The 27405-nt window shown below is 35.9% G+C and overlaps 1 protein-coding gene and 1 long non-coding RNA gene across 5 annotated transcripts; both read right to left on the minus strand.

Annotated features, from left to right (window-relative positions):
* Nucleotides 1-397: 397 nt before the first annotated feature.
* Nucleotides 398-5310, minus strand: LOC127975980 (uncharacterized). The gene is made up of 4 exons (XR_008157709.1): nucleotides 4556-5310; nucleotides 4008-4124; nucleotides 3180-3231; nucleotides 398-2972 (listed from the first exon to the last, which is right to left on the minus strand). It is a non-coding gene; the product is annotated as an uncharacterized LOC127975980 (long non-coding RNA).
* Nucleotides 5311-11932: 6622 nt separating this feature from the next.
* si:ch211-63b16.4 (uncharacterized) lies at nucleotides 11933-26624 on the minus strand. 4 transcript variants are annotated; one of them, XM_052580034.1, is made up of 22 exons: nucleotides 26388-26624; nucleotides 25370-25473; nucleotides 25154-25245; nucleotides 24916-24999; nucleotides 24671-24821; nucleotides 24391-24464; nucleotides 22014-22152; nucleotides 21805-21885; nucleotides 21346-21377; nucleotides 21169-21192; nucleotides 18338-18439; nucleotides 17758-17837; nucleotides 17489-17645; nucleotides 16692-16751; nucleotides 15598-15775; nucleotides 15123-15523; nucleotides 14526-14717; nucleotides 14341-14436; nucleotides 14059-14106; nucleotides 13442-13631; nucleotides 13205-13337; nucleotides 11933-13117 (listed from the first exon to the last, which is right to left on the minus strand). In XM_052580034.1, exons 2-22 carry the CDS (start codon nucleotides 25464-25466, stop codon nucleotides 12985-12987), a joined length of 2544 nt encoding a protein of 847 aa, XP_052435994.1. In that variant the 5' UTR covers nucleotides 25467-25473; nucleotides 26388-26624; the 3' UTR covers nucleotides 11933-12984. The 4 variants fall into 4 exon arrangements, with proteins under 4 accessions (XP_052435994.1, XP_052435995.1, XP_052435993.1 ...); XM_052580035.1 differs by having other exon boundaries at nucleotides 16692-16748; nucleotides 25370-25476; XM_052580033.1 differs by having other exon boundaries at nucleotides 25370-25476.
* Nucleotides 26625-27405: the final 781 nt, after the last annotated feature.

The following is a 27405-nucleotide window of genomic DNA, read 5'->3' on the forward strand; positions in this document are numbered from 1 at the left end:
GCGTGAAAGATACATCCACAAATTTAATCTGGTCAATTTAAAAACACGTCCCTTCATTTTCCCAGCGTCAAATTGGTGTACAGTGGCCAAAGTCTTACACGGACATTTACTTGTACCTCATCGATTCACCAGAGCCCCTTTCACACTGCACGTCAGACACGCAATATTACCGAAACATTGCCGGGTCGCCTTCTGTGTGAAAGCAACCACGTCCTGGGATTGATTACCGAATTGAACCCGGGTCGGGGACCTAGTAACATTGCGGGGTTCGACCCGGGACGAGCGCTGTGTGAAGAAAAGCCAGATCTAATTCCGTGTCGAAGTGATGACGCACATTATCGCGCGACTCTTTTACTGGCTGTTTTGAAGGAAGATCAACGTTCACGACGAAATCACTGGCAGTGTGAAAGTGCAAAATCTAGTGACCCGGGAACAATTGCAGGAACACTTTACCCCTGTATTTGCCGGAATGGCAGTGTGAAAGGGAAAGGAGAATGATTTTACTTCGTATTTGAAAGTAAACATCTTTAAATGTATATATTAAACCTTTATATTTAGAGTTCTGAGTGCACTGTTCTGTCCAGCCATACAACTAGCCTGGCTTAGCTTTCGATTAGCATCACACATAATTCATGATATTTTCGTAACAGCAATATATGGATGATGATGGCAGGTAGCCATGAATTTCAAATTTGGTGCACCCAACCACACAACAACTCTTTGGCATGTTGTAAGATTAGTCCACACTTTCTAGACACACTTTCCAATACTGCGGTTTGTTTTCCCCTAAAAGTGGGCATCAATCCTTTCATAAACATTCTCTGATGCTGCGCCGGTTGTGGGTACATCGGTAAGCCCCGCCCCCATAGTTACTGTTGCTCCCTCGGACAAACAAATGTAGCCGCTCACTGTCCCACGATGTTTTTGCGCAATTTTGGACACAGAAGGGGGCCAAGGTTGTGAGTTACAAATAACTTGCTCTTATCATCTGATCGGGGTTGTATGTCTCTATTAGTGCTATTGGATCTTACTGCTGCGTTCGACACAACTGACCACAACATTTTCTTGAATAGACTAGAAAACTTTGCTGGCATTAATGGAAGTGCATTAGCATGGTTCAAATCATACTTATCTGACCGCAACCAATTCGTTGCAGTGAATGAAGAGGTATCATATCAATCACAAGTGCAGTATGGAGTACCTCAAGGCCCAGTACTAGGGCCGCTACTCTTCACGCCTTATGTTAACCTTGAGAGATATCATCAGGAAACATGGTGTTAGCTTTCACTGTTATGCTGATGATACTCAGCTCTATATTTCTTCAAGGCACGGAGAAACATACCAATTTGAAGAATGAATTGAATGTATAGTCAATATAAAAACCTGGATTTTCTGAGTAATTTCTTACTGTTAAATTATATTAAAAAAGGTGCTAATTATAGGACCATATAATAACTTAGAACTCTGTATAAGACTTTTTTCCATCTCAAAAATATATCTAAATTACAACCTATGCTCTTAATGTCAAATACAGAAACATTAATTCATACATTCATGACCTCAAAGTTAGATTATTGGTAATGCTTTATTGGGTAGTTGTTCTGCACGCTTAATAAACAAATTCCAGCAAGAACCAGGAAGTATGACCATATTAGCCCAGTTCTATTGACACTGCACTGGCTCCCTATGAAACATCGTATAAATTTTAAAATCTTGCTTATTACTTATAAAGCCCTGCAGGTTTAGCACCTCACTATTTGAATGAGCTCCCATTGCAGTATAGTCCTCCATGTCCACTGCATTCTAAAAACTCTGGCAATTTGATAACACCTAGAATATCAAAATCAACTGCGGGCGGCAGATCCTTTTTATTTAGCGCCCAAACTCTGGAATGACCTACCTAACATTGTTCAGGAGGTAGACACATTTTATCAGTTTAAATCTAGATTAAAAAACCCATCTCTTTAACCTGTCTTACACATAACACACCAACACATTTCTAATATTCAAATCCATTAAAGGATTTCTAGGCTGCATTAATTAGGCAAACCAGGACAGCTAAATGATCCCCAGAGACAGATCCACAGTCAAGACCTTGTCTCCTAGACGGCCACCGGGACAATACCACAGGAAACAGATAATTCTTCTGCACAATGTGCTGCAGCATGCAATTGAACTGCTGGTTTCATCTGGCCAGAGGAGAACTGGCCCCCCAAGTGAGCCTGGTTTTTCCCAATGTTTTTTCTCCATTCTGTCACCGATGGAGTTTTGGTTCCTTGCCTCTGTCACCTCTGGCTTTCTTAGTGGGGACACTTAAATTCCAAAGATATTGTCGAATTGATTGCACAGATAATATTTAAACTGAACTGAGCTGGATGATGACATCACTGAATTCAATGATGAATAGCCTTTTTGTATTATTGACACACTATTTGTTCAGTTGCTCCATCACAATCTGTATTGTTAAAAGTGCTATACTGTATAAATAAAGGTGACTTGACTTGAGTTGAATGTGATTTATTTGACAGTTACTATCAATGAGGTAAAACGTAAGTTACCAGTGATACAATGGCACAATATAAACAATAAAAAATGTTTTGCATTAATGCTATTAATATTTAATGCATACATTTCTTTTCAGTTTAATTCAAGTTCATTTGTATAACGCTTACCTAATAAGCATGAATATTGTTACTTTACAGGTACTTTACAGAACAATATTACATAAAACCGTCAGTTAGTTAAGCCAAAAGTGACAGTAGTGATGAAGAACTCCCTAGATAGATGTAAAAATAATTTTTACAGAACTATATTTAGATTTGGATGTTATTAACTATTTACAAAAACTACAACATTAATTTGATTAAATTTGTAAAATATTTGTGAATAATGGTCTGACCAGGCTTAAGAAAGCATTTGCAAAATGCTCCAAAAACCTAATCTCCTGATATTAGAAGCTTCAATGCTCAGGACTAAAACAAAACACACACATACATACATATATATATATATAGAGAGAGAGAGAGAGAGAGAGAGAGAGAGAGAGAGAATTAAAATTTCAGTCATATAACTAAACTTACAGGCTATAACAAATAAAAAAAACGTAATTAATAAGTATTAAATAATTTGTAGTATTGTTCTGATCTTTGCCTAAATGCAAATATGATCTCTGGGCCTACCTGATGTCACAAATTTCCATATTATCTTCAACAGCCTTTCCTGATTCATAACCTTTTTAAAAACAACATTTCATGCATTACTTACTGATAGGGAATTTTGTATTAATGCAGTCTATACAGCTTTATCTGTGTGCAGTCACTGGGATTGCACAAGTTTACAGAACTTTAGGTGCCAATCCCTAACCCAAAATAAATGAGAGGGTTGGGCAGAAAGGACAATTAAAACCTGTGCCAAATAAACTGTGCAGATGATACACTGTGACATTTGCTCATGGGAGTAGCCGAGAGAGATGAGAGATGCGTATCAGAATGAGCCAGAGCTTCTGTACTTTCCCACCAACATGCTTTCATATATATCAAAGCAGATTTGAATTCAGATAAAAAAAAATTTAAAAAAAGAAGTGGGAAAGGTAAACAAATGATCTCCATGGAGAAACTATTCCAATGTTCAACTAATAGGCCCAGTTGAAACAGAAACAAATAAGTCTTAGAGATGATGTTGATTCAAAAAACCCAGTTGTTAATGTCTAGTCATGTTAGGTCTAAAAACATTTAGCAAATCATGATAAGGAAGTAAGTTTTTGCTATCTGAAGTTTTTCAGTAACACAAGAATTCCCTGATACTGCTACTACTGATCTGCTGAGGCACGTTCTTTCTAACTTTAAGCATTGGCACATTTCTCCTTTAAATCCCAAATAAGTGAAAAGCCTGTGTTTCACATAAATCCTACCTGCAGACATAATCACTGAAATGTATATATAATATAAAATAAGAGTACACATTAGTTAATTTGTTATAATTAGAATGAATATTAAAGGCATACTTACGCAGAGCATTTCTTTTTTTGAAACAGAGAGCAAACAACAGGCCAACAGTAAGTGATCCAATGACCATCACACCAGCAACATTGTTTGCTGTATTAGATCCTGAAGAATCCTTATAATCTGGAGAAACAAAATACATACAATTCACACAAGCACAGATTCTCCATGAGAGTGTTGTAAAAATATATAATGAACTAAAAGATTATCTTCAATACAATTGGAAGTTTTACAAATTTGCAGACTCACAGTAACCTTAAATAGCTCAGATAGACTATTGTGTGGCAGTGTCAGTCCATTATTGCTAAGAAAAATATACTGTAATATTACCAGTAAAACAATATAACACAATTCAAATCTCAATTATTATATTATATTTTCACACAATGAAATATGATAATGTGAACACTCCTTAAATGGTTCTACGGTCAACTCTTGAGCTGAAATATGTCTAAACATAATAGCATATTTTTTCGGAAGATCATTTCTGTTGCACAGCCTTCTTGCTATGTAGAATAAGCACTCATAGAGATAAGAAAATTAAGCTTATTTACGTATAGCAGATGTGATCTTCAGTGTGTTTTCAGTGTGTTCTTCAGTAACACTGCAGTAAAGGCTGACATGTCCTCCATCCATTACATTTTCATTTTATTGGGAAAGAATAAAACAATGATAAGCACCAAGACTCTTGTAAGCAGGGCAGTGTGTATGTATTTTTAGTCATGAATCTAAAAAAACTCACCTATGACAATGATGCTAAGTTCTACATCTTTATCTCCACTGTCGGTTATAACACGGTACAGATATTCACCCTCATCAGTAAACATTGTGTCAGAGATTTGCAGAGAAGGACCCACTGTTGAGTTTTCGAGACTAAAGCGTTGATCTCCTAATCTTTTTGATTCTTCTTGAACAAATAATGGCTCATCCTGTCCAACTTTTGTTAAATAAACTGCAACTATGTGAATATCTAGAATGTCTTTGAAATAGCATCTGATAATTGTGGTCTGAGCAAGAATTCCAACTGCAGGCAGGCATTCCAATTTAAATAAATCTGATGAACACAGAATTACAAACATACAATTTGGATTGTGGTACATCAGAAGAAGAATACATTTCATGCAGTTTACATATTTGTAATTAAAGGAATGGTCATGGTTTTATACAAGACAGAAACCGTGACATGCTGTTGATTAACCACAGGAAATAATTTACGGTATATTGCACTTAATGTACTGACCCTGGAACATAAAATACTTTTAGCTGATAATCTCTAATAATCTGGCTACTTCCCTTAAACCCTATAAATTAATTTTAAACAGCAAATGCAATCAATCTGTGTATTAAAGCATGTACCTTTACCGGACGTCATAGCAGGGATGAACAGAGAAACCACAAGCATAATCTTCACTGAAGACATGTTACACTGAAAGGAAAAATCAAAAAGAGACTTAATAAAAAAAAAAAAAAAAAATTGTTGCTGGTTTGTACTGGTTGAGATCGAACCCTATATCTGTAAATTCCTAAAGTTTGGACTGGATTTCAAGAAGTAAGATGTACAACGATATTTAAATAAAAAAACAGAATATGGTTCTTGATCAGAAAATGTGCTTGTAACCATGGTCACTGATAAACATGGTCACTGTCAATCAGTAATCAGGGATTAAAAATGAATTGGTTTTAAGTAAAAACGGTAGGCTTTATTTTGTTACACTTCTCGGGGTAAGAACGAAATAAAACATTACGTTACATTACTGCCTCATCCATTTGACACAAAACTATGATATATAATTAAAATATAATAATTTCATCATATTCATGATTTATGATTTCTTTACGAAAACTTTCATAAAGCGTGGAATAAAAAAAAATTGTTGCCTCATCACCCTCAGTTGCCTCAAAAACCAGTACTCATTAAAGTTAGCTGCTGAGATAATCAAAGATACGCTCTTCCTAGATAAAATAATGGACATCCACAGCAACAGACTGCTGCGTTTGGCTCTTTTGCATAATGCTTTCATGCATTAAGTCCTGAAAGATGAAAGTTTACACTCAGTTTAGATCTGAGCCGTGGTTAGCTGCGACTTACAGAGTGCAGAGACGTTTTTCCCCACATCCTCTACAGCTGTGAATCAATTTATGTCAAAGAATACAGACAAAATATGAGCTGCTTCCATGTGATTTCTTGATAGTAAATCATAATTTAACTACAGTATTTAAGCTACAGCCTAGTCAGGCAGTGGGCAGGTCACCCATATTTAAATCCTTGAATTTCCTATGCCTCCCTGTTGTTTCCTATCTAAACATCTCAAACTGAATACGTTTTGATAAATCTCACAAGTTTGAACAGACTTTTTACATGCCTAGTTTTTATATTTTCAAATGTCTGCTCTGGGTTAGGCCTATGAAAAAAATAATAAATTGGTGAGTGAATATGAAATGCAAAAGGGCAGATTGCTTTACAGCAGAAACAAATGCCCGTGTAAAGCTATACACTGTAGTTATGACAGTGACTTCCACTCACTTTAACTGCATTGGGCACCAAAGTCACAAAAACATACAAAACTACATACAGCTGCTGAAATTACGTTGATATTTGATACTTTGAAAAGTGATCCCTAGAAGCTCCAGTTCTGATACTGCCTTTCGTTATGGAATTTGGACAAAATATTTTCTATTTTATTGAATAACGCCTCCCGTGTTGAAGCATCTAATTAATAAAACGAAACAGGGAACAATGCTAATTAAAACGCAAGTCTAACACAAATACCTTATTTAAAAATACATAAATAGGCTACATATTATTTAAATAGCTAGCCTACAGGTTATACTCAATTATATAGCTCCAGGTAAGAACTGTGTGATTCGGTCTCCACCTTTTGCACCACCGCACTGATGGTCTCCGGCTCATTTAATGGTTTCTTCTCATTGTGTTGAAATGTGTCGGTCCTTGACATTTTTCTTGGAGAGAAGTGGCTTCTTTGCTGCCTTTCTTGACACCAGGCCGTTGTCCAAAAGCCTTGGCCTCCCCGTGTACACAGATGCTCTCAAACGGACCTGCTGCGGTTCCTGAGCAAGCTGTGCTCTGGTGGTGACAGGATTCTGTAGCTGACTTCTCAGGAGGAGAAGGTCCTGGCGCTTGCTGGACCCTCTGGGACATGCTGAAGACTTCTTCAATGCTGTTGAACCTCTTTCCTTGAAGTTCTTGATGATCTGGTAAATGGTTCTTTCAGGTTTAATATTCTTTGCAGCAATTTCCTTGCATGTGAGGTCATTTTGATGCAAATCGATAACGGCTATACATGTTTCTTTGGCGTAACCATTGCTAACAAGAACACAATGATTGGAAGCATTTCTTCCCTTCTTTAATAGCATTATCAGTCTGCTCTTACAATCTAATTAGTATGCTAGTGATTTCACCTGACTAGTACTCATTCACACTTTCACATGTGCTGCTGATATGATTAGTCAATTAATGTTTGTTGGTAATTTTGTGTCTTTTTTTTGTTTTTTGTTTTTTTGTGAAAAGTAAATTTTTTGGCCAATGAAGCTTTTAGCAATTATTTAAAATGCATCTGATCACTCTACACAATAATCTAGAAACAATGTGAATGAACACCACAACCACTTAAACTGAAAATTTAGCAAAACACAAAATTTGTCACAAACTTTTGGCCAGCACTGTATACCAAATATGTTAAGAGCCACTGTTCACGACAAATAAGCATCAGAGAGAAATAATGTTTCACTTCCCATTAATGTGCAACTGTCTTTTATTCTAAGTGGTATGTTTATGTTTACAAAACCGTTGCTTATAGATAGTTCATGTTAATAAATATTCAAGTATAACAGAGTCGGATCCAGACCAAAACAGCAGACAAAACTTACTGTGTAAATGTTCTTCAAATGGACATGGCAAGGGGAATACAACTGAATGAAGAATGAAAGACAGGCTTTTTGAAAAGAGGAGCTGCTGTTTCACTTTCAGTATGACTGTTTTTTTAGCCACTTCCAGTGGTGTTAACTTGTTGTTTTACAACCCTTTTCCTTTTCCAATTCATTTTTAATTAAATACTGGTGCCGTTTCCTCTAAAACACAATATATAGCTTATCATCTATAAAACCAAATTTTGATGGCAAGTTATGTTGCTGATGTTTATTCATATGTTTGAAGTTCAAAAATATGGAAACTTGCATTAGCAGTTTTTATTTATTTTAATGAACTAATATGTCAACATCTATTAACATACATACATACATATTAACATAAGATACTCTTTTCTGTTCCCTTTACTGTTACAGGGTTGCCAACTCTCACGCATCTGGCGTGACACTCACACTTTCAGCATCAATCTCACGCTGAAGTCCAAGCTTGAGTGTCACGCCAGATGCGTGAGAGTTGAAAACCCTGTTGTTATATAGAGGTCTAAGATGCATGGTGTTTGTGGTAGCAGATGGGTTGGCAGATTGAAGTGTCAGGTGTATGTTAGTGAACACAGGTTTCTACAGTGAACTGATTAACCCTGAACACATACACATAGATTTTTACAGCACAAACAAAAAACATGCATTCACTAGGCAGATAGTTTTAGATGCAAGCCACAGTGTAAAACTTTAGTGTAAGTTAAGGTTTAAAAAAAAGAAATATCCACACTGTGAGAAATCAAGACATAATTATAATCCATAATGTCACATTATAGAAATGCAAAGCCTCAATTATGAAAAAATATGCAATTATAAAATATAAAATTGCAAGTATGAGAAATTAAAGGGATAGTTCACCCAAAAATAAAAATGTTTTCAAAATTTTATATAAACAGTCATTTAAATAGTCAAATGTCGTTCCAAACCTAAATGAGTTTCTTTCTTATGTTGAACACAAAAAAGATATTTTGATGAATGCTGGTAATCAAATAGTCCCCAATGACTTTCATAGTTTCTCACATCACTATGGAAGTCAGTGGAGACCAACAAGTGTTTGATTCATTTGATTCGTGTGATTATGAAAAATAATATTGTAAGTAACATTATATGTATTCCTTATTTACTATTTAATTGACAACAAATCCAGTATTAAAAGGTTTTTTTTTTAATTGAGATTTATACATCATCTCAAATCTGAATAAATAAGCTTTCCATTGATGTACTGTATGGTTTGTGAGGATAGGACAATATTTGGCTGAGATTCAACTATTTGAAAGTCTGGAATCTGAGGGAGCAAAAAAAAATAAAAAATCTAAATATTGAGAAAATCACCTTTAAAGTTATCTAACTGAAGTACTTAGCAATGCATATTATTAATAAAAAAATTAGTTTTCATATATTTACGTTAGGAAATTTACAAATTATCTTCATGGAACATATCTTTACTCTAATATCCTAATGATTTTTGGCATACAAGAACATTTTTGACCTATTCGATGTAAATTGTGTTACTGCTACAAATATACCCATGTGACTTATGACTGGTTTTGTGGTCCAGGGTCATAATTTCCACTGAGGAGGAAATGAGATTCTGTAGTGTTCTCAATACTGCTATCAGGTTTAATATATGTAACTGTTATTTAACTGAACCCTTTCACATTCCTGGACTCATGCTGTATTTGACATTGTTATTAAGCTCTAAATATAAATTTAGGTTTAGAATGGGACAGTTTACTTTAAATTACATTTGAAAGTGTAAATAAGAGTTTAAAAAAATATATGGGACATATGGTGCACTGCATGGGCTTCTAAATCGTGACTCTTTGGAGCTTATCCACAGGGATAAACTGTGATTGGCACATCTAAATGTGTGAATGTGTGGTGAGAAATCCTAACCTACTGTAGTGTGTCAGTCCCTCTGACCTATGAGTGCAGCTAACAAAATCAAGAGGCGAAAGGAAGCAGAGAAATACTTTTTTTGTGGCTAAATTGAAATAAATGACTATAAAAAATTGTATTTTCAAACATTCAACTAGAAAACTGATGGTTTATATTCAAAGTAACATGTTCTCGTTACTAAATTGTATCTAAAACCTCATATTTCACATGGTGGTTTATCCCTGACCTTTGACCTCTTGAAATAGTGAACAGGTGGAGATCATCCAGGCTTCAGTGGGCTGTCTGAAGAATGGTGTTTCTCATCTGAAGTTAAAGGTCAGTGAGTGAACCTGGAGAGCTGAGCTGAACTTACTCAAGGATTTGTTCATCAGATATTTTACAACTCTCAGAAAACAGATATAAATTAAGTTGAACAATTAAACTGAACAAGCTGAACAAGTACTTTAAAACTATATGTAGATTTGGATACATTATAAATATGTGCATTACAAAACCCCTCAAATAAGTCACCAGTCTAAATTTATTCAGAAACATTCATCCGCCTTTTCTAGTAACTGTTCTATAAGAAGAACGGAGTCAGTTTCCACTGAAAATACCATTATGAGTCAGCATACGGTTACTTTCAGATGCTTTGTGGTTATGCAGCAGTCCAGAGCATCGATCTTCTAATATGTAGTGTTGTTTTTGGCAGCCTTGTGTGAAACTGTCATTTTAGTTTTTATTAGTTTTAGTCACATTCATTCTCTTTTTAATCTAGTTAAGTTTCAGTCAACTAAACGTCTGAGCATTTTAGTCTTATTTTTAGTCAGCATTATCCATGACTATTTTCGTCTAGTTTATTCAACGAAAACTGATGACATTTAGTCATTTTAGTCAATGAAAATTGTATTTTAGTCTCCTTTTAGTAATGCAATTCTATTTAACCCAACCTATATAGTATATGTACCTATTAGTATAGACAAAACCAAAATTTTCTTTTAGCCAAACCCATTTCAAACAAGGTTATCTTATTATATTATGGTTACCTTATAGACTCAAGAATACATCCATTACAGACACGTAAGAAGCTCTGGTTTGAATTTACAAAATTTATTTTACCATAATTTTTGTTGACGAAAGCAACACTACTGATATGTGCTGCATGATTGCATGAATATTTCTGAGCAGCAAAAGCAATAGATCTATAAAGCAATATATTGTGAGAGGGACATGTGTAACCACTGTGTTGCGCAAAGTGCTTCTCTGCTGTCTTCACGTGCTTTCATAAACTCTTTCCAACTTCCAAGTAATGATTACGAGCTTGTTGCATTCCTTTCTGTTATAAATAACAGTGAACAGTGGTTTGTGAATGTTGTTGCTTAGCCTAAATAATTTGAATGGAAGCATCCCCTCCTGTGACCCATTTGTTTGTATATGTATTCAGAGCCAGTGAGCAATGGACTTTCATAATAATAAAAAACTGTGTTAACGCATGATAAAATAATTGTCTGCGTTAATCAATTATTGTCTTAACATGATAATAATGCATTAAATTGCCCAGCCCTAAAATAAACATATAAATATGTCAATTAAGTTACATTTTTATTTAAAAAAAATATTTTATTAACATAGCTAAATATTTTAATGATTAATGCTTGGCCCTGGACATTATCTGAGGTTCCTTAGTTGAGAACCACTTCTCTAAATTATTATTCTTAAAGGGTTAGTTTAACCCAAAAATGAAAATTCTGTCATGAATTACTTAGCCACATGTCATTTTAAACCTGTAAGACCTTCGTTCATCTACATAACACAAATCAAGATATTTTAGATGAAGTTCGAGAGCTTTCTGGCCCTGTATAGACAACGCGTAACTACCACATTCAAGGCCCAGAAAGGTAGTAAAGACATTGATAATATAGTTCATGTGACATCAGTGGTTCAACCATAATTTTAGGAAGCTATGAAATTACTTTTTGAGTGTAAAGAAAGAAAAAAAACTACATTGAACAATATCTTTCTGGGCTTTGAACATGTCAGTTGTGTTACTGTTATGCAGGGTCAGAGAGCTCTTGGATTTCATCAAAGATATCTTAATTTGTGATCCAAAGATGAATGAAGGTCTCACATGTTTGGAATGACATCAGGGTGAGTAATAAATGACAGAATTTTAATTTTTGGGTGAACTAACCCTTGAAATCCATGAAACACTAAACCATTTTTTTAGACATTTATGCATTGCACATTACTGAAAACAGTGCAGTTGGAGTGAACAGCACAAATATCTAACATTTAATTAGATTTTCTTCCAAAACAGGCTTGGCAGAACTTGAAAATACTAAAAGAATGTAGCAAGAAGTTTTGCGCAAAACCAAACCCAGCCTCCACTTATTTGCTCTTTTATGACAAGTGCACAAATAAGCTCCAGCGAAAAAAATAAATAAATCTAATCAACCAAATTGATCCCCATGGAAACCACCACAAACAAGTCACCCAACGCCAATCCCCACCTCTTCCTCAACAGCCATTTAGCTTCATTTAAAAAGAGCGAAAGAAGAGAGATTAAAAAAACTTGCGGATGAACTAAACAACCTGAATCACAGAGGCTCAGCACTGCCTCCTAGAAATCTGGATGACACACTGCAGGAGGTAGAGGAGGCCAAAAATGTATATGATGATGAATTTTCAAGATCACAGAGCACTGATGCAACACGCTGGACTTTGTTAGGGGTGCTTTTTCTTTATTTTTCCCTTATTTAAGTTAAATATATTATCATGCCACTTAGAGGAATAGTTCACCCTAAAATGCATTTATTTCATCATTTCCTAACTGTTATGTTGTTTCTAACCTGTGATGACTACATTTCTTCTATTGAACATGGACATACAGCACCGTGCTGGTCATTCTAATGAATGCAACTGCAATTGGAGCCTTTAATCTAAAAAAAAAAAAAAACACTTTATCTACAAAAATTTCCTTAAAAGTACTAATATGTACCTCTAAGATATTCAAATGTACCTTTCAAGGGTAAATAAGGTATAAAGATGTATCTTTTAGCTTTTGTTCCTTTAGGATGTGGCAGCTTTTTGCGATTTTAGGTGAACTATGCCTTAACAATGATTCATACATGACAACATTTACTCTCCACATCCCTCATTCACTCATACATAAGTACAGTCTTTAGTCTATATCCTCAGGCCTCAGTCCACACTTCCTGAGTGTACGTCTGACATATGGAATAGCGTCCTGCAGAAACCACTCTCTCCTGTACAAAACCAGCATCACGTCCAGTAACAGACTGTGCTCCCTCCTCCTGCAGAAACAACACAGAATCAACTGCATAAGCTCTGACAGTCAAATAGAACTCCTGTACATATGTTTTTGATCAACTGATGCTCACAACTGCTTGTAGAGGGTTTGAGGTTTATAGAGCGGCTGTTCACAGTTGCCGTTGTTTGTGGTTTCAGACTTCTCTGTAAACTCCACCTCAGGATGCTGAAACTCTTCACACTGACTAAAGCAGCATTCACTTCCTGGTGGCATGCCAAAAACAACAGCATTTACATGAAAAGGTTACCTACAGCCTTAACACAGAATAATGAACAAGGCTGTTTTTTTTATTATATGGATCTCTTGCCTTGTGTGACACCTGCAGGACACTGCTGAGACACTTGGTGTGAGACGACAATCATCTCGGCGTTCGTTGTGACTGTGTGTGTGTGTGAAGAGTTTGTGTCTGGACTGCTGGATTCTGTAAAGGGTGCAGAGTTGATCTCCCTCAAAAATGACTTGAGTTTCTGTCTCAAACCAGCATTTTCCAAGCACACCTGCAGAAGCAGCATGCATGCACATGGAGAACATTCATCTTTTATTTGCGTTATTATTGCTTTTTTAACTAAAATAAATTTGATGAATTATTACATACACTACCATTCAAAAGTTTGGGGTCAGAAAACCTTTCAAACCTTGAATGCTTCTTTACCCATTCATTAAAAAAATATTCATTGGGGCAGTACCCTTTCAAAGGTTACTAATCTCTACACTTTACCTACTAATATGTACTCTATATTGAGGTCAGTTAGTCTGACTTTCTGTCAGTTGATTTGGTTCAAAATAAGTCAGACTAACTCAAATAAGCCTGGCTTAACTGTTTTATGAAACAGGCCCCTGGTGAGTATAAGAGATTTCTTTCAAAAACATAAACAAATCCTACCAACTCCAAACTTTTGAATGCTAGTATATGTCTTAGGTTACCTTTTCATAGGAACTTTTTATGTCCTCCAAGTGTGACATCAGTTCAGCCTGTAAAACAAAATTAAACTGCAGTTCACATAATCTGCCAGTAAAGGGCAACACACATCTAATTTCATTCTCCAGTTAAGGTGTGGTGTTTTTTCAACATTGAATTACTTTATGCTATGCCTTAATATCCAGAGACAACTAGAAGCAATTTGTAGGTTGAAAAAGTCTAAAACATAATAACAAAAATAATTGAATAATACTTTAAAATAATAAGGACAGAATAAAACATGATACCTTTTCAGTCTCGAGCTGGCTGAGGGTAAGAGAGACACTCTCTCGAAATCTTTTGAGCTCTTCTCTGCTGGTCTGTAGTTCTGCCAACAAGCTCTCCTACCATAAAACACAGCACAATAATAACGTTCATATATTCAAACAGATACTTTAAAACTCCACATTGGTAGGCTGTGTGTGATTTGTACCCGCTGGTTGTTATGGGTTGACACAAGCTGGCTGTTTCTCTCTCTGGTGCTGTTGAGTTGTGTGAGCAGATTCTGGATGTCCTGGGTCAGTCTTTCTCTCTCAGAGTGCAGCGTTTGTGTCAGCATTTTCTCTCTCTCACGACATGTGCTCAGGTCTGATCTCAGCTCCTCTGCTTCTGTTTGCAAACACACCTGAAGAACAGGCAGAGACATTTCTGCACTCATCTTTATTGTTGGCACACAATGGCAAATGGAAATGGCATGTCATAATAGGTCAAATGCACGTTTTTGACCATAATTCCAAATTATTAATGTAAATTAATATATTAATGTATGTTTACCTGTATATTTGGTTCCACTTTAGATAACAGAATAACTTCAAAACAATTTGCTCAATTTATATGATTTTTATTATTTTTTTTATTATTATAGACTATAGTTTCTAAATGTGTTTAATAGGGATACAATAAATTGATTAACAGCGACATTTAAATATACAGTGACATATAAATATAATAACTCCAGATATGTTTTCCTCTATCTATAGGAACAAAGTGACTGTAGATACTGTGATATAATCCAGCGCATTACTGGTACCTCTGCAGTCTTTAATATTCCCATATCTGCAGATGTGCTGCTTGCAGAATCTTGATTTCCTCTTGACTTTTCCCAGCTCAGTCCCTCTTGTTTCTCCTGTGTTGCTCTTGTTTTCAACTCATTTTCCAGTTCTGCTACTTTCTGACTGAGAGAATCCTTGTCTCTCCTAGCCTGAACAATAATCTTGTCATATTCCTCTCGGAGCTTTTGTTCCCGGGAACAGTTAGGACATTCCACAGCTGCCGAGGGAGCTGAAAAAGCTTCAAGAGAGGATGTAGAGAGCCGCTCTACGGAACGGCGCTGTGAGGATGAAAACTCTGATCCTTTTCCAGTTCTTTCTCTCCCTCCAGCATCATGGAAAACTGCCCCAGAAAGGGAACGGGGCAGGGAGCGGGTCCTACCTGCAAAGCAGTTAAAAATTCTTCTGTAGTGTTTAAAGTGATTACGGGTTTTATTTAAAAATGCAGCTTGTTACCATCAGCTCCAGGTCGAGATCCGTGGCTGTAATGCCCAGGTGGTTCGGTTTGGCCTGGTTTTTCCAGCTGGGGGAGAAAAGTTCTGAGCTCCAGCCCATCTCCACAGTGGCCTGAGCTGAGTTTAGGTTCAGAGGGACTGACTGAACTCAAAAGATTGGGAAGCAAGCATGTCTGCGACTGAAAATACAACAAATGGAACACCAAATATCAAGATCACAGATCATAATGTCTCATAAGAAAAATGCTGTCAATGATAAAAAATTAGTTACTTAAAATGACAAAAGCAAGACATTTTTAAATTAAAATTAAATTAAATGTATGCATTTAGCAGACGCTTTTATCCAAAGCGACTTACAGTGAATTCAATCTATCAATTTTTAGACAGTGTTATGTGTTCCCATTTTTAAAACAAAGCCTTAAAGGTCTAGTGCACCATCTTTCTACCAAACCTATTACTTTGCATGCAAGTATATCATCAGACATTTAACTAAAAATGTCTATAGTTAGAAAGACATTGTTTACAAATTTCAATAAATGATCATAACTTTTGTTGTTTATGCACAAAACAGCTTTACCAACTAAATTTTAAATAAAATATTCTCACACATTTGATCTTTTCTCATATTTGCAACTGTTTTACTTGCAATATGTGACTCTGATATATAACTTTAAAGGGTTTGACATGCATTATATGCTGTTTATAAAGGAATTTTTCAGCTATCTGACCGCAGGCATGTTCTATGGGCATTTTATGGTATTCGTATCACAGTTAAAATAAACACAAAAACTGAATGTCCCAATAAAACATTGTATATTGTATATTTAGATTAAAACTGTCCTCCTCTGGCTCATCAGAGTGTCTTGATGATGTTCTCTCTCACTATACTGTAACTTTAGAAACAGGCCACTAGAGGCAAAACTATTCAAATGAAGAGTCAAACTGATGAGCACAATAAAAGTTGCCCCTTTCATCTTTACGACTCACTCAGCTGCAAAAGGGCACTTGACACAAACACATTCAGGGTTTAAAGTGAAGCTATAAATTATGTCTATGTGAATATGTGCTGTAAATGTGTGTGAGTTTGAGTCTTACCTTTCTGTCAGATCCGACCGGTGGTAAAATCTGCTGTCTGGTCAGATGATTAAGGTCCTTCTTCCAAATCAGATATGCACATGAATAGAATATTTTTGTAAGATTACATAATTTATGAATGAGCTGATTTTATAAAACATATTAGATAAGAGTGTTGTGTGTAAGATTGCGTTGTGTGTAAGACTTCACCAGTTTTGTGCACCTGGGTATGATCTGTAAGTGTAATCATTGGAAAATAGAAATACTTCACCTAAAAATTTTAATTTGTTGAAAATTTCCTCACCCTCACGCCATCCAAGGTGTAGATGAGTTTCATTCTTTGGAACAGATTTGGGGAAATTTTGCATTATGTCACTTGTTCACCAATTGATCCACTGCAGTGAATGGGTGCCGTCAGAATGAGAGTCCAAACAGCTGATAAAAACATTATATTAATCCACATGACTCCAACAACAAAGATTATCAGTTGTTTGAACTCTGACTCTGACGGCACCCATTCAAAAAAATAAATTTCTCGAAATCTGCACAGACGAAGAAACTAGCTCATTTACATCTTGAATGGCCTGAGTGTGAGTAAAATTTCAGCAAACTAAAGTGAAAAAAAAAAAAGATTAAAACTGTTTGCAAACATTTTATACAAAGAAAATTATTATAGGACAATTATTTATTGTGGTGTTTTTCTATTAAGGTGAGTTACGTATATGTAAGAATGAGATGCATCTGGGACGGCTGCATGCACATTTGTTGAAATGTGATGAATATTCTGAAAGTATGTGTTTTGGGAAAAGTGTGTATACCTGTTCAGGTGTGTAATGTAACTGAGAGGTGTATATGGGTCGTGATGGAACAGCCATGGCTCTGGAGGCAAACTGTAGAGAGCTGAGAGTTTCAGATATTAAAGATGATTGAGATGAGACCGTGACCACTAAACACGTCCGGCAGTTCCCTCCCAAACTAAACCAGATAACAAAATAAACATCAAACTCAGAAACAGTCAACAAACTTACACAAAAGTTGAAGAAAGTGGAGAAATAATGTTCATGATGCCGATGTTGATGATACTCACCAGTCCCTAAGTGCTCGGGTTAGTTTGGATTCTCTGTATGGGACATGCTGGGACCCCGCTGAGCTGAGGGCAAAAATCACCTAAAAAAGAAAAGAAAGGATTGAGATTTTCTGTACTTTGCATTTTAATACTTTTTAGAGTATTATATACATAATACCAGGACAGGTATCAAAACATTTTTATTTGTAATTTATGTCCAAAATGACTCTAATATTATGGAATTTTTTCTTCAAACACAGTGAGAAAACTCAGAACTGGGAAGAAGGGGCCTCCATATTATCTAAATGTAAATAATCAATATTCTAAAAAGAATCTTTTTCTCTGTATTAATGTGACATGACATCTTCCCTTCCCTAAATGGAAAGCTATGTAATCCTACAGATAATTTCCTGTGTAATTTACTGAATATGCAGCCAACACATTGATATGATTAAGATAGGGCTCTTTGACTGATAAATAATCACTGGAGATACTCAAAACAAACTCTGCTCTTCAAAAATGCCTTTAGTCTGACCGGGACAACAGTGATAATAGATAAAGCATGCTCTTTTTTTGCGGACATGTTTGAGGTATTACTAACATTTCCGAATATGGTGAGGGAGCGTTTCAGCATCTTGGTCTCTTGTGGGTTTTCATTTGTGGCATTGAAAGTTCTCTTGTCAGGAACCACAAAACTACGACACTGGGGGTAGAGAAAGAAAGTGAACATTAAAACTGAAACTCCCCCAAAGCTTTGTATTAAAGTATATAACAACACTGCCCTTATGAAAAAAAAGTTTATGCTTTTAGTTTACATTTTATGTACTTCTCAGAAATGGGCTTTATGTACTCCTCAGAAATATACTTAAAATGACATTTAAGTATACTTGACTTATAATTACAAAAAATTATAAATATACTGTATTTGAGCTATACTCCTAGAACCCGTGTTTCCATTATTACAAGGTAGAGGGCGCTAGTACACATCTTCTGTAATGAATTTCCAAAAAAACTCAAGTTAGAAGAAAAAACAACACATACTAGCACATGTAACACGATCATCTGACATGAAACAGCACCAAAACAGTAACGTTATGGAATAAAATGTCGACCGATGAAGAGGTAATAATTACAGTCAAGCTTTCAGGTGTTGATCGACTCCATCTACGTTTTTATTATCATTCTTAATCCAATTCATATTCTTTTTTCAGCTTTTTGTTCAAAATGTTATTTCTTTATTTTTTATGAAACTTACCCACATTAAAGTGTTTAAAAAGATTACGCATGAAACTAGAATAAAATGTTTTTGTTTACAAGCAGATACCCTGTTCTATCTTCAGATGTTTTGTATGTTCAGAATTCAGATATTCATATAACAAAATTTATAAATAGGGTATAAATCTATGCTTGTAGTATAAATCTACTGGACTAGTAGTTTAGTGAGACTATACTTCAAAGTGTACCAAGTATTTAATTAGTAAACTATCAGTAAACCTATAAGTTCACTTTTAATATAATTGCAGTATAAACTACAAACATAGAGGTAAACTAGTTGTGTGCTAAAAGTTTGCTACTGTTATACTTAAAAGTATTCTTAAACGTATACTTTTATATACTAGAAAGTGGGCCAATTTAGTCCCAAGGAGTATTGAAACAGTACACTTAAAAGTATACTGCTAGAACACTGATATTTGTATACTTGCTACATAAAGTATACTTAAAAATACCTGAACTTTACTTAAGTATATTTAGTAAAATAAAATTGAAGTATACTACTTTTTCGTAAGGGTGGAATGCCTTGACCATTTGTTGCAGGTAATCAACAGCACAGATATTCAGTTATGACACATGATTTATTTAAGTCAGTACGAAACAAACTTACATTTTAGATAGATACAGTAACTTTGTCAGTTTATTTGTGCTTTGTTTATTATGCATCTATGAGCAACACGTGGTATTACACTACAACTGAATCAACCGTTTTGAATGAATCATTTGAATGAATGAAATATAAAGATTTTATCCTAAAGGCAAATCACCTGTTTCCTTCCTGGGTGAAAAAATAGTTGAGTCGATAATTCAAAGACTTTATCGTTAAAGGGGGGGTGAAATGCTCGTTTTCACTCAATATCCTGTTAATCTTGAGTACCTATAGAGTAGTACTGCATCCTTCATAAATCCAAAAAGTCTTTAGTTTTATTATATTCATAAGAGAAAGATAGTCTGTACCGATTTTTGCCGGAAAAACACAACCGGCTGGAGGCGTGACGTGTGGGCGGAGCTAAAGAATCACGAGCGCGAATAGGCTTTTGCGTTGAGAGCATGTGGAAGCTGTGACATTACCGTGAGGGAAAACCCATCATCCAAAACAAACCATGGCTTAAAGACAGATTCAGCCGTTTATTTATGATCCAGAATCAGATCCAGAGGCTGAAACTGAACGAAAGCAGCAGCAGCAACGACTCGCTCCGAGCGGGGCTCGAACCCGGGTCTCCAGCATGGGAGGCGGACGCACTAACAAGGAGGCAGAGATATTTGAAGCAGTTTTACTCACCGCATGCGGTTCCAACACACGATCGTGACCCTTTTTCCTTGGGATTGAATCATCCTTAAGAAATAAACGATACGCAAATCCGTCGTCAAACTGGGCCTTGTGAACAAGCATCTTCGAAATGCAGGGAACAAACAAAAACACTTACACAACTCCGTTGATGCTCTGTAAGAATAAACTCCATCCACTGGTCCCTTAATGCTGTTTTTTTTTGGTAATCTGTGCAGGGTTGTCTTGCCCTGGCAACCAAAAACACACTTCTTTTGTGACTTTTCGCGACGCTCTCGCTCTGATCAGTGAAATGTCTGTGCTGCTCAGCCTTGCTATACGGGAGCGCGCGCTCTTCGGGCAGAAGTGCCTCAGGACCCATATAAGGAAATTCCGCTCCATCTAACGTCACACAGAGCCATACTCGAAAAAAACTTTCCGAAACTTGTGACAAACTGGAAGGAGTATTTTGGGAAGAAAAATACTCCTTCAAATGTACAAATTAATTTTTGAAACTTTGTCCATGTTTAGCATGGGAATCCAACTCTTTAACAGTGAAAAAAACTCAGTATGCATGAAATAGCATTTCACCCCCCCTTTAAGGCAGTCATTTGAATCAGCGTGTGGCAATACGATGAATCATTCATAAAGACTCATTAAAAAAGACGATCACTCGTCACCACACAGACTGGCGCATTGATGCTTTTTCTTTAAGTAGCATTAAAACAAATTTAAAAACTTGGAAACATGTCCCATGGTTAATATAGTGGTTAGTATTTTAGAATAACCATAACATTTTACTATTATAATAGGTCAGTCAATGGTGTTCAATCAATTTATAACTAAAATATCATGATCTGACACAGAAACATTTCAGAGTAACATGAACTTACTTTTCCTGAGCTTGCCAGATCCACCTAACAAAAAGCAAAAATCATGTGAGTTTCATAAATCTTTCTTAATTCACAAATATGGTGCTCACTGCATCTATGCCAAGAATGTGTACTTCACACAGAGAAAACCTAATATTTTAGTTATGCCAAAAGGAGTCTCCGATGCTATCCTCTTACCAGAGTGAGTTTGCTGGCTGTCAAAACTCCCTCTGCAACCATTAAGTACAAACACACACAAAGGGAGGTAGTTAATCAGATTTGTATTAATAGAACATAATTACACTGCGACATTGTGAGTTTGCAACACACCACTGCGGGGGGTACAGGGAGACCCTGTGGGAGGCTCTGGTATGTTCATATCTCCCTACAATAACAATCAGACCGCAGGCAGAGGTTCATAGAGCTGACTAATGCGTAGGGGGTTGACTGAGGCAAGCTATTGACCGACAAATGGACTGAGTTACTCATTAAAAACAAGTAAAAATTTTACTGAATGTAAGTGTAACTCTCCTAAAACATCTGTAGTATGAAGAATAAATTTTATGAATCTAATAAGACAACAAAAAACATGGCAATATTCACAATTCAGGAAAACTTTAGAAAGACTTATAAGTTTAGGAAACACAAAACGCCTACCAGGGCACTGGAGCATTGTGTTAATGACCACAATGTTGAATACCATGTGGGATCGGCTTGGAAAATCTCCCTTTGAAATCCCTGAAGAATGTTAGAAAGGTATGAGAAATGAATCTGATTTAATAGAGCAAGCTGAGATCACTCTGATCATCATACTTCAGATGAAATAGTGTTTGCTCATCACATCAGGTTGAGTTACTGGCTCTTACCTGTGTGCCTGAGGGCAGAGCCCCGGCGATGCACCTGCAGCAGATCCTGGACAGAGTTCACTTCCACCTCCGTCAACCCATCGAGACGCACCACCTCCTCACAGTCACGCAGCCAGACCACCTCACTCCCTTTTGGATCCTGAACAGATCAGGGAGAGAGACAAAAGAACATCTGAACATTTTCCTTAATGTTGGACTTCATACAGTGGGGAAAATTTTTATTTGATCCCCTGATGATATTGTAAGTTTGCCCACTTACAAAAAAAATGAAGGGTCTGTAATTTTTACGGTAGATTTATTTAAATGTATAGACACAGAATACCAACCACAAACTCCAGAAAAAGAACACATTATATAAAGGTTAGAAATGTATTTGCATTCAGTGAGTGAAATAAGTATTTGATCCCCAAGCAAAACACGACTTAGTACTTGGTGCAGAAACCCTTGTTGGCAAGCTGTTTTTTGTAGTTGGTCACAAGTTTTGCACACTTCTCAGGAGGGATTTTGATCCACTCCTCTTTACAGATCCTCTCTAAATCCTAAGGTTTCTTGGCTGTCATTTGGAAACTCGAAGTTTCAGCTCCCTCCACAGATTTGCTATAGGACTGAGGTCTGGAGACTGGCTAGGCCACTCCATGTCCTTAATGTGCTTCTTCTTGAGCCACTACTTTGTTGCCTTGGTGGTATATTTTGGGTCACTGTCATGGTGGAAGACCCATCCATGACCCATCTTCAGTGTTCCGGCTGAGGGAAGGAGGTTCTCATCCAAGATTTCACAGTACATTTGCCCCTCAATGTGGTGAAGTCGTCCTGTACCCTTAGCAGAAAAACAGCCACAAAGCATAATGTTTCCACCTCCGTGCTTGACTGTAGGGATGGTGTTATTGGTGTCATAATCAGCATTTCTCAAATTAATGCAAAAGAGCTCAATTTTGATCTCATCTGACCACAACAATTTCTCCCAAGCCTTTTCTGAATCATTTATAGGTTCATTGGCAAACTTTAAATGGGTCTATACATGTGCTTTATTGAGCAGGGGAACCTTGCGGGTGCTGCAAGATTTCAGTCCATTGTCGTATATTGTGTTACCAATGTTTTGCTTGATGACTGTGGTCCCAACTGCCTCCAGTGTGATTCAGGGCTGATCCCTCATCTTTCTCATGATCATCCTTACCCCATGAGGAAAGAACTTGCACAGAGCTACAGACCCAGGCTGATGGTTATTTTGTGTTTCTTCCATTTCCGAATAATCATACCAACAGTGGCTCCTTCTCTCCAAGCTTCTTGCTGATATTCTTGTAACCCATTCCAGCCGTGCAGATTTATAATCTACAATCTCTGACATCCTTTGACAGCTCTTTGGTCTTGCGCATGACGCTGGGAGAGATTGGAATGGAAGATACAGATTGTGTGGATGAGCTGACATTAGGAGTAACTTCTTAAAGTGGCAGGACTAATCTGTTTTCCACATGGGCACATAACCAATCTGTGGGAGACAGAATTCTTGCTGGATGGTAGGGGATGAAATGCTTATATCAATCACTGAAATGCAAATCAATTTCTAACCTTTATTTAATGTGTTTTTTTCTGGATTTTTTTTTTTTTGGTTGGTATTCTGTCTCTATCCGTTAAAATAAACCTAGCATACAAATTACAGACCTTTATATCTTTATAAGTGGGCAAGCTTACAAAATCAGCAGGTTTATCAAATATTTTCCCCACTGTATATTCCAAGCTTTTTTTCAATGCAGCAATTCACTGGTACCCTAAAAGTTAATACTTAATACTTTTCAATTATTATAAAAAAAAACTATTTTAAATAAACATATTTTATTTAAAAATATCAAAGAATCTTTAATCTTTATTATCTTTTTTTAACACAGTTTCTACAAAAATATTAACAAGCTTTGCTCATTAGCAGACTTCAGCTGCATATTAGAATGATTTCAGAAGGATCATGCGACATTGAAGTCTGAAGTAATGGCTGCTTTGCCATCACAGAAATAAATGTTTAAATATATTCAAATGGAAAACACTTATTATTTTAAATAGCAAAATTATTTCACAATATTACTGTTTTTATTTTTTACTAAGACTTCTTCCAAAAACATTAAAAAGTGTAAATAAGGAAAATGCTTTATAACGGCAATGAAGCTTAAAATAGTTTTCCTATAACCCAAAGAGTATTGCGTGGTGCCAGAAATACCACAGCCATGTGAATATTACCATGAACTGATAAATTTAAACAACCTAAAAAAAAACAACAACTAACAAATAAATAAAATGTTTCTCTAAAAAAAATCATCTGCCAAATGTATTAATGTATAATAAATTGATTTCACTGATGCAGTGATTTAATTACACTTCAAATACTTACCAATAGGTCATAAATCTTTTCATTGAAAATGTGGTAGAACGAGACTCTGATTTTGCAGTGAGATGCCTTGGGGGCTGGATTATTTAAATTAAGGATTGTTCTAGGATGCTTATGTACAGGTCCTATTATGTGCAGTCTGGTAAGCATAATGCAATGAATGAGGAGTGGAATGTAACTGCTCTATACAGTATGTGTTATACAGTAAGTCACTCTTATCTACAATAGAACATTAAATCTTAAGGTATGACTTTCTAAAACCAACAGTGTGAAGGTTTGATACAGGCGAAGATGTCCTCAGCAGCGCGGTTGATGATGCCTCTGTGTTTGGCTGACACGCTGCATCCCTGCAGGGTATGAGTTTTACCGCTGCCCGGAGATCCATAGACAATAACACAGCCATTATAACCCTGCATTAGATACTCGACCAGAGACTGGCACACAAAGACAAAGATAGATTAGTATTTTAATTTACAAATAAGGACTAGTATTAAATATGACAACTGTTGCTAAGAACATTCTTTGAACCTTTGTTGTAGACTCATAAACATCTCTCTGTGATGCCTCCTCATTTAAGACTCCATCGAGGTCTATAATATGAGGCTTGTGACTCTGGAGAAGGACAAAAAATATTTTGAAAACACCTTCAACTTGACTTTATTGCATACTTTGGTTTCACTTGAATCATTTCTTTCTGTTTTTTTGCAAAAGAGCATGATGAATCTAATAAAGTGATATCTTTGATCTCATTCGAATCAACACTCACCCTTCCAGTGTCAACAACTACTCTGTTGAGATGTGTCACTTTGATAGAGGCTCTGGGTACATCTAGAGAGACAGACTGTTCTGGTCTGTTCGCTGAGGAATTGAAAAGTTTGGGTAAATAGCTTCAGGATGTTTGCAGGAATCAAGATAAGAACAATGGAGCAAGGTAATACAATGCAATAAAATAATCATGCAAATTTCAGTAAAAGTAAAAGACCTGTGTGTGAGTGCGTGTTTTCACGGGCACACAGACGGACGACCACTCTGAAACTCCTCTCTGTATTTAGGCGTTTTGCTGCAGACATCCTCTTCATAATTTGGCTTCTTGCCCAGTGAATAAGTGTTGAAGACAAAGACAGAGATAAAGATGCATGATTAATCATAAACAAGACTTACATTTTTTTTTATTAAAGCATTATGTAGCTTGCTTTTTAGCCAAATATGATTAGATTAATAAATAATACCTGTTTTTCAGAAAGGCAGAGACAGCTCATCAAAAAGTGGAACAGCAGTTTTATAGAAAATACAGTAAAAAATCCAAAAAACATTTTAAAATAAAATTTACATGTAGTTTCACAGGAATAAATGTTACAATTTTTTTTTTTTTTTTTTTTTTGCTTGTATAAAGTCATTTTAAAGGCAGTAAAACTTTGATTGTCTGAAATTACCATAAAAGACTGAGACAACGATTTTGGTAAATAAGCACTAATCCGTTTAATAAAATAGGCCTATTTATTCATATATATGTATCGGCTGTAATAGTAGCCAATACATAAGACGATGCACTGTCATAGCCTATATACAAATACAACACACCATCACGGGAACACCTAGGCCTATAACTTTAAAATAATACAATAAACATTTAACGTTAACTCAACATTATAAAGTGATCAATAAACAACAACACAATGTACCCTTAAAAAAAACAGACAAAACTATATATATATATATATATATATATATATATATATATATATATATATATATATATATATATATATATATAAATAAACGTACATTAAACTAGAGTTGGCCTATGCATACTATAGGCAACCGGTATCTAACATTATTTAGTGAAATTTACAAACAAACAAAAATAAATATTATTAAGATATTAAAATGACATAAATATAAATTTAGTTCCCTTTTAAAGTTGATTCTATAGTTGATGCTCTTCAAATCGTCCAATGAAAAACACAATGTGAGATAAGATCATTTGTGCAGAGACGTACCTCTGTTCAACTGCTTCCGCCGTTTCTTTATGGAATCAAGCAACAGTCTCTCCAGAGCACATTACTCCTAGAATAACAGCCTTGGAATCCAGTCCCAGATAACCAGCCTGTCTCTGTAGAGCTGCAAATATCACACTTGGAGTGTTGCTGACATGTTTTTGTTTTTCTATTTTGAAAGCTCCTGTTGTTCATCACTCCTCACCTCAGGTCGCGCGGATGAGCGCGTTGTCTCGCGCACTGTTTAACTTATCCACGCGCGCGCAGTGAGGCGAGTGAACGCTTCACCCGAACTGTGACTGTGTGCTGAAAATGTCAGCATTTTTTAATCAATAATTCAACCACCAGAAAAAAAACACCTGTAAATAATCTTCAGATTTGGACTTTTTATTACATTCAAACTTAAGCAATAAACTATATATTACTAAAACACATCTTAAACCATTGTAAGATGTTTTTCTTGATGGTTTAAAATGGTCTCACAAACAATTTTCCGAGCAAGATCATCTGAAAACTGTCTAAGAACCCTTATTAAACAAGCAAAATAACGAGCCAACATTTAGAAAATAATTTTAAGGTAGTTTAAGATGTTAGGAATGACGTGTCCTGTAACTTTTAAATAAGCTAACCAGCATGGTCATATTTGTATATTGATACCGGATTGCATTTCCAACCATGCCACACTCTTTTACACACAGACGTTGCCCGAGCACCAGTCTGGAATGCTTGTGTGCGACAACTTATGGCTGTTCCTCTTGACCCCCTGTACCCCTTCTCCAGCAGTGTCCTTTACTCCTTTACAAGGGGCTTGGAGGAGGAATGTGCATCATAAAATAGGATGTTTAAGTTTCTGATGCTAAATGAAACATAGGAGTCGCACATATCCAAGGGGGGATGGGGGCAAGGGATGGACTTTTTGATATAACCCCAAAATACATATATTATGTCAATACGCTGTCAGGAATATTGCACAATTTGAGCCTACATAATTGAATAATTAATATGCACTATAAGCACAATG

The sequence above is a fragment of the Carassius gibelio genome, chromosome B17 (genome assembly GCF_023724105.1).
Source record: "Carassius gibelio isolate Cgi1373 ecotype wild population from Czech Republic chromosome B17, carGib1.2-hapl.c, whole genome shotgun sequence".
NCBI lineage: Eukaryota > Metazoa > Chordata > Actinopteri > Cypriniformes > Cyprinidae > Carassius > Carassius gibelio.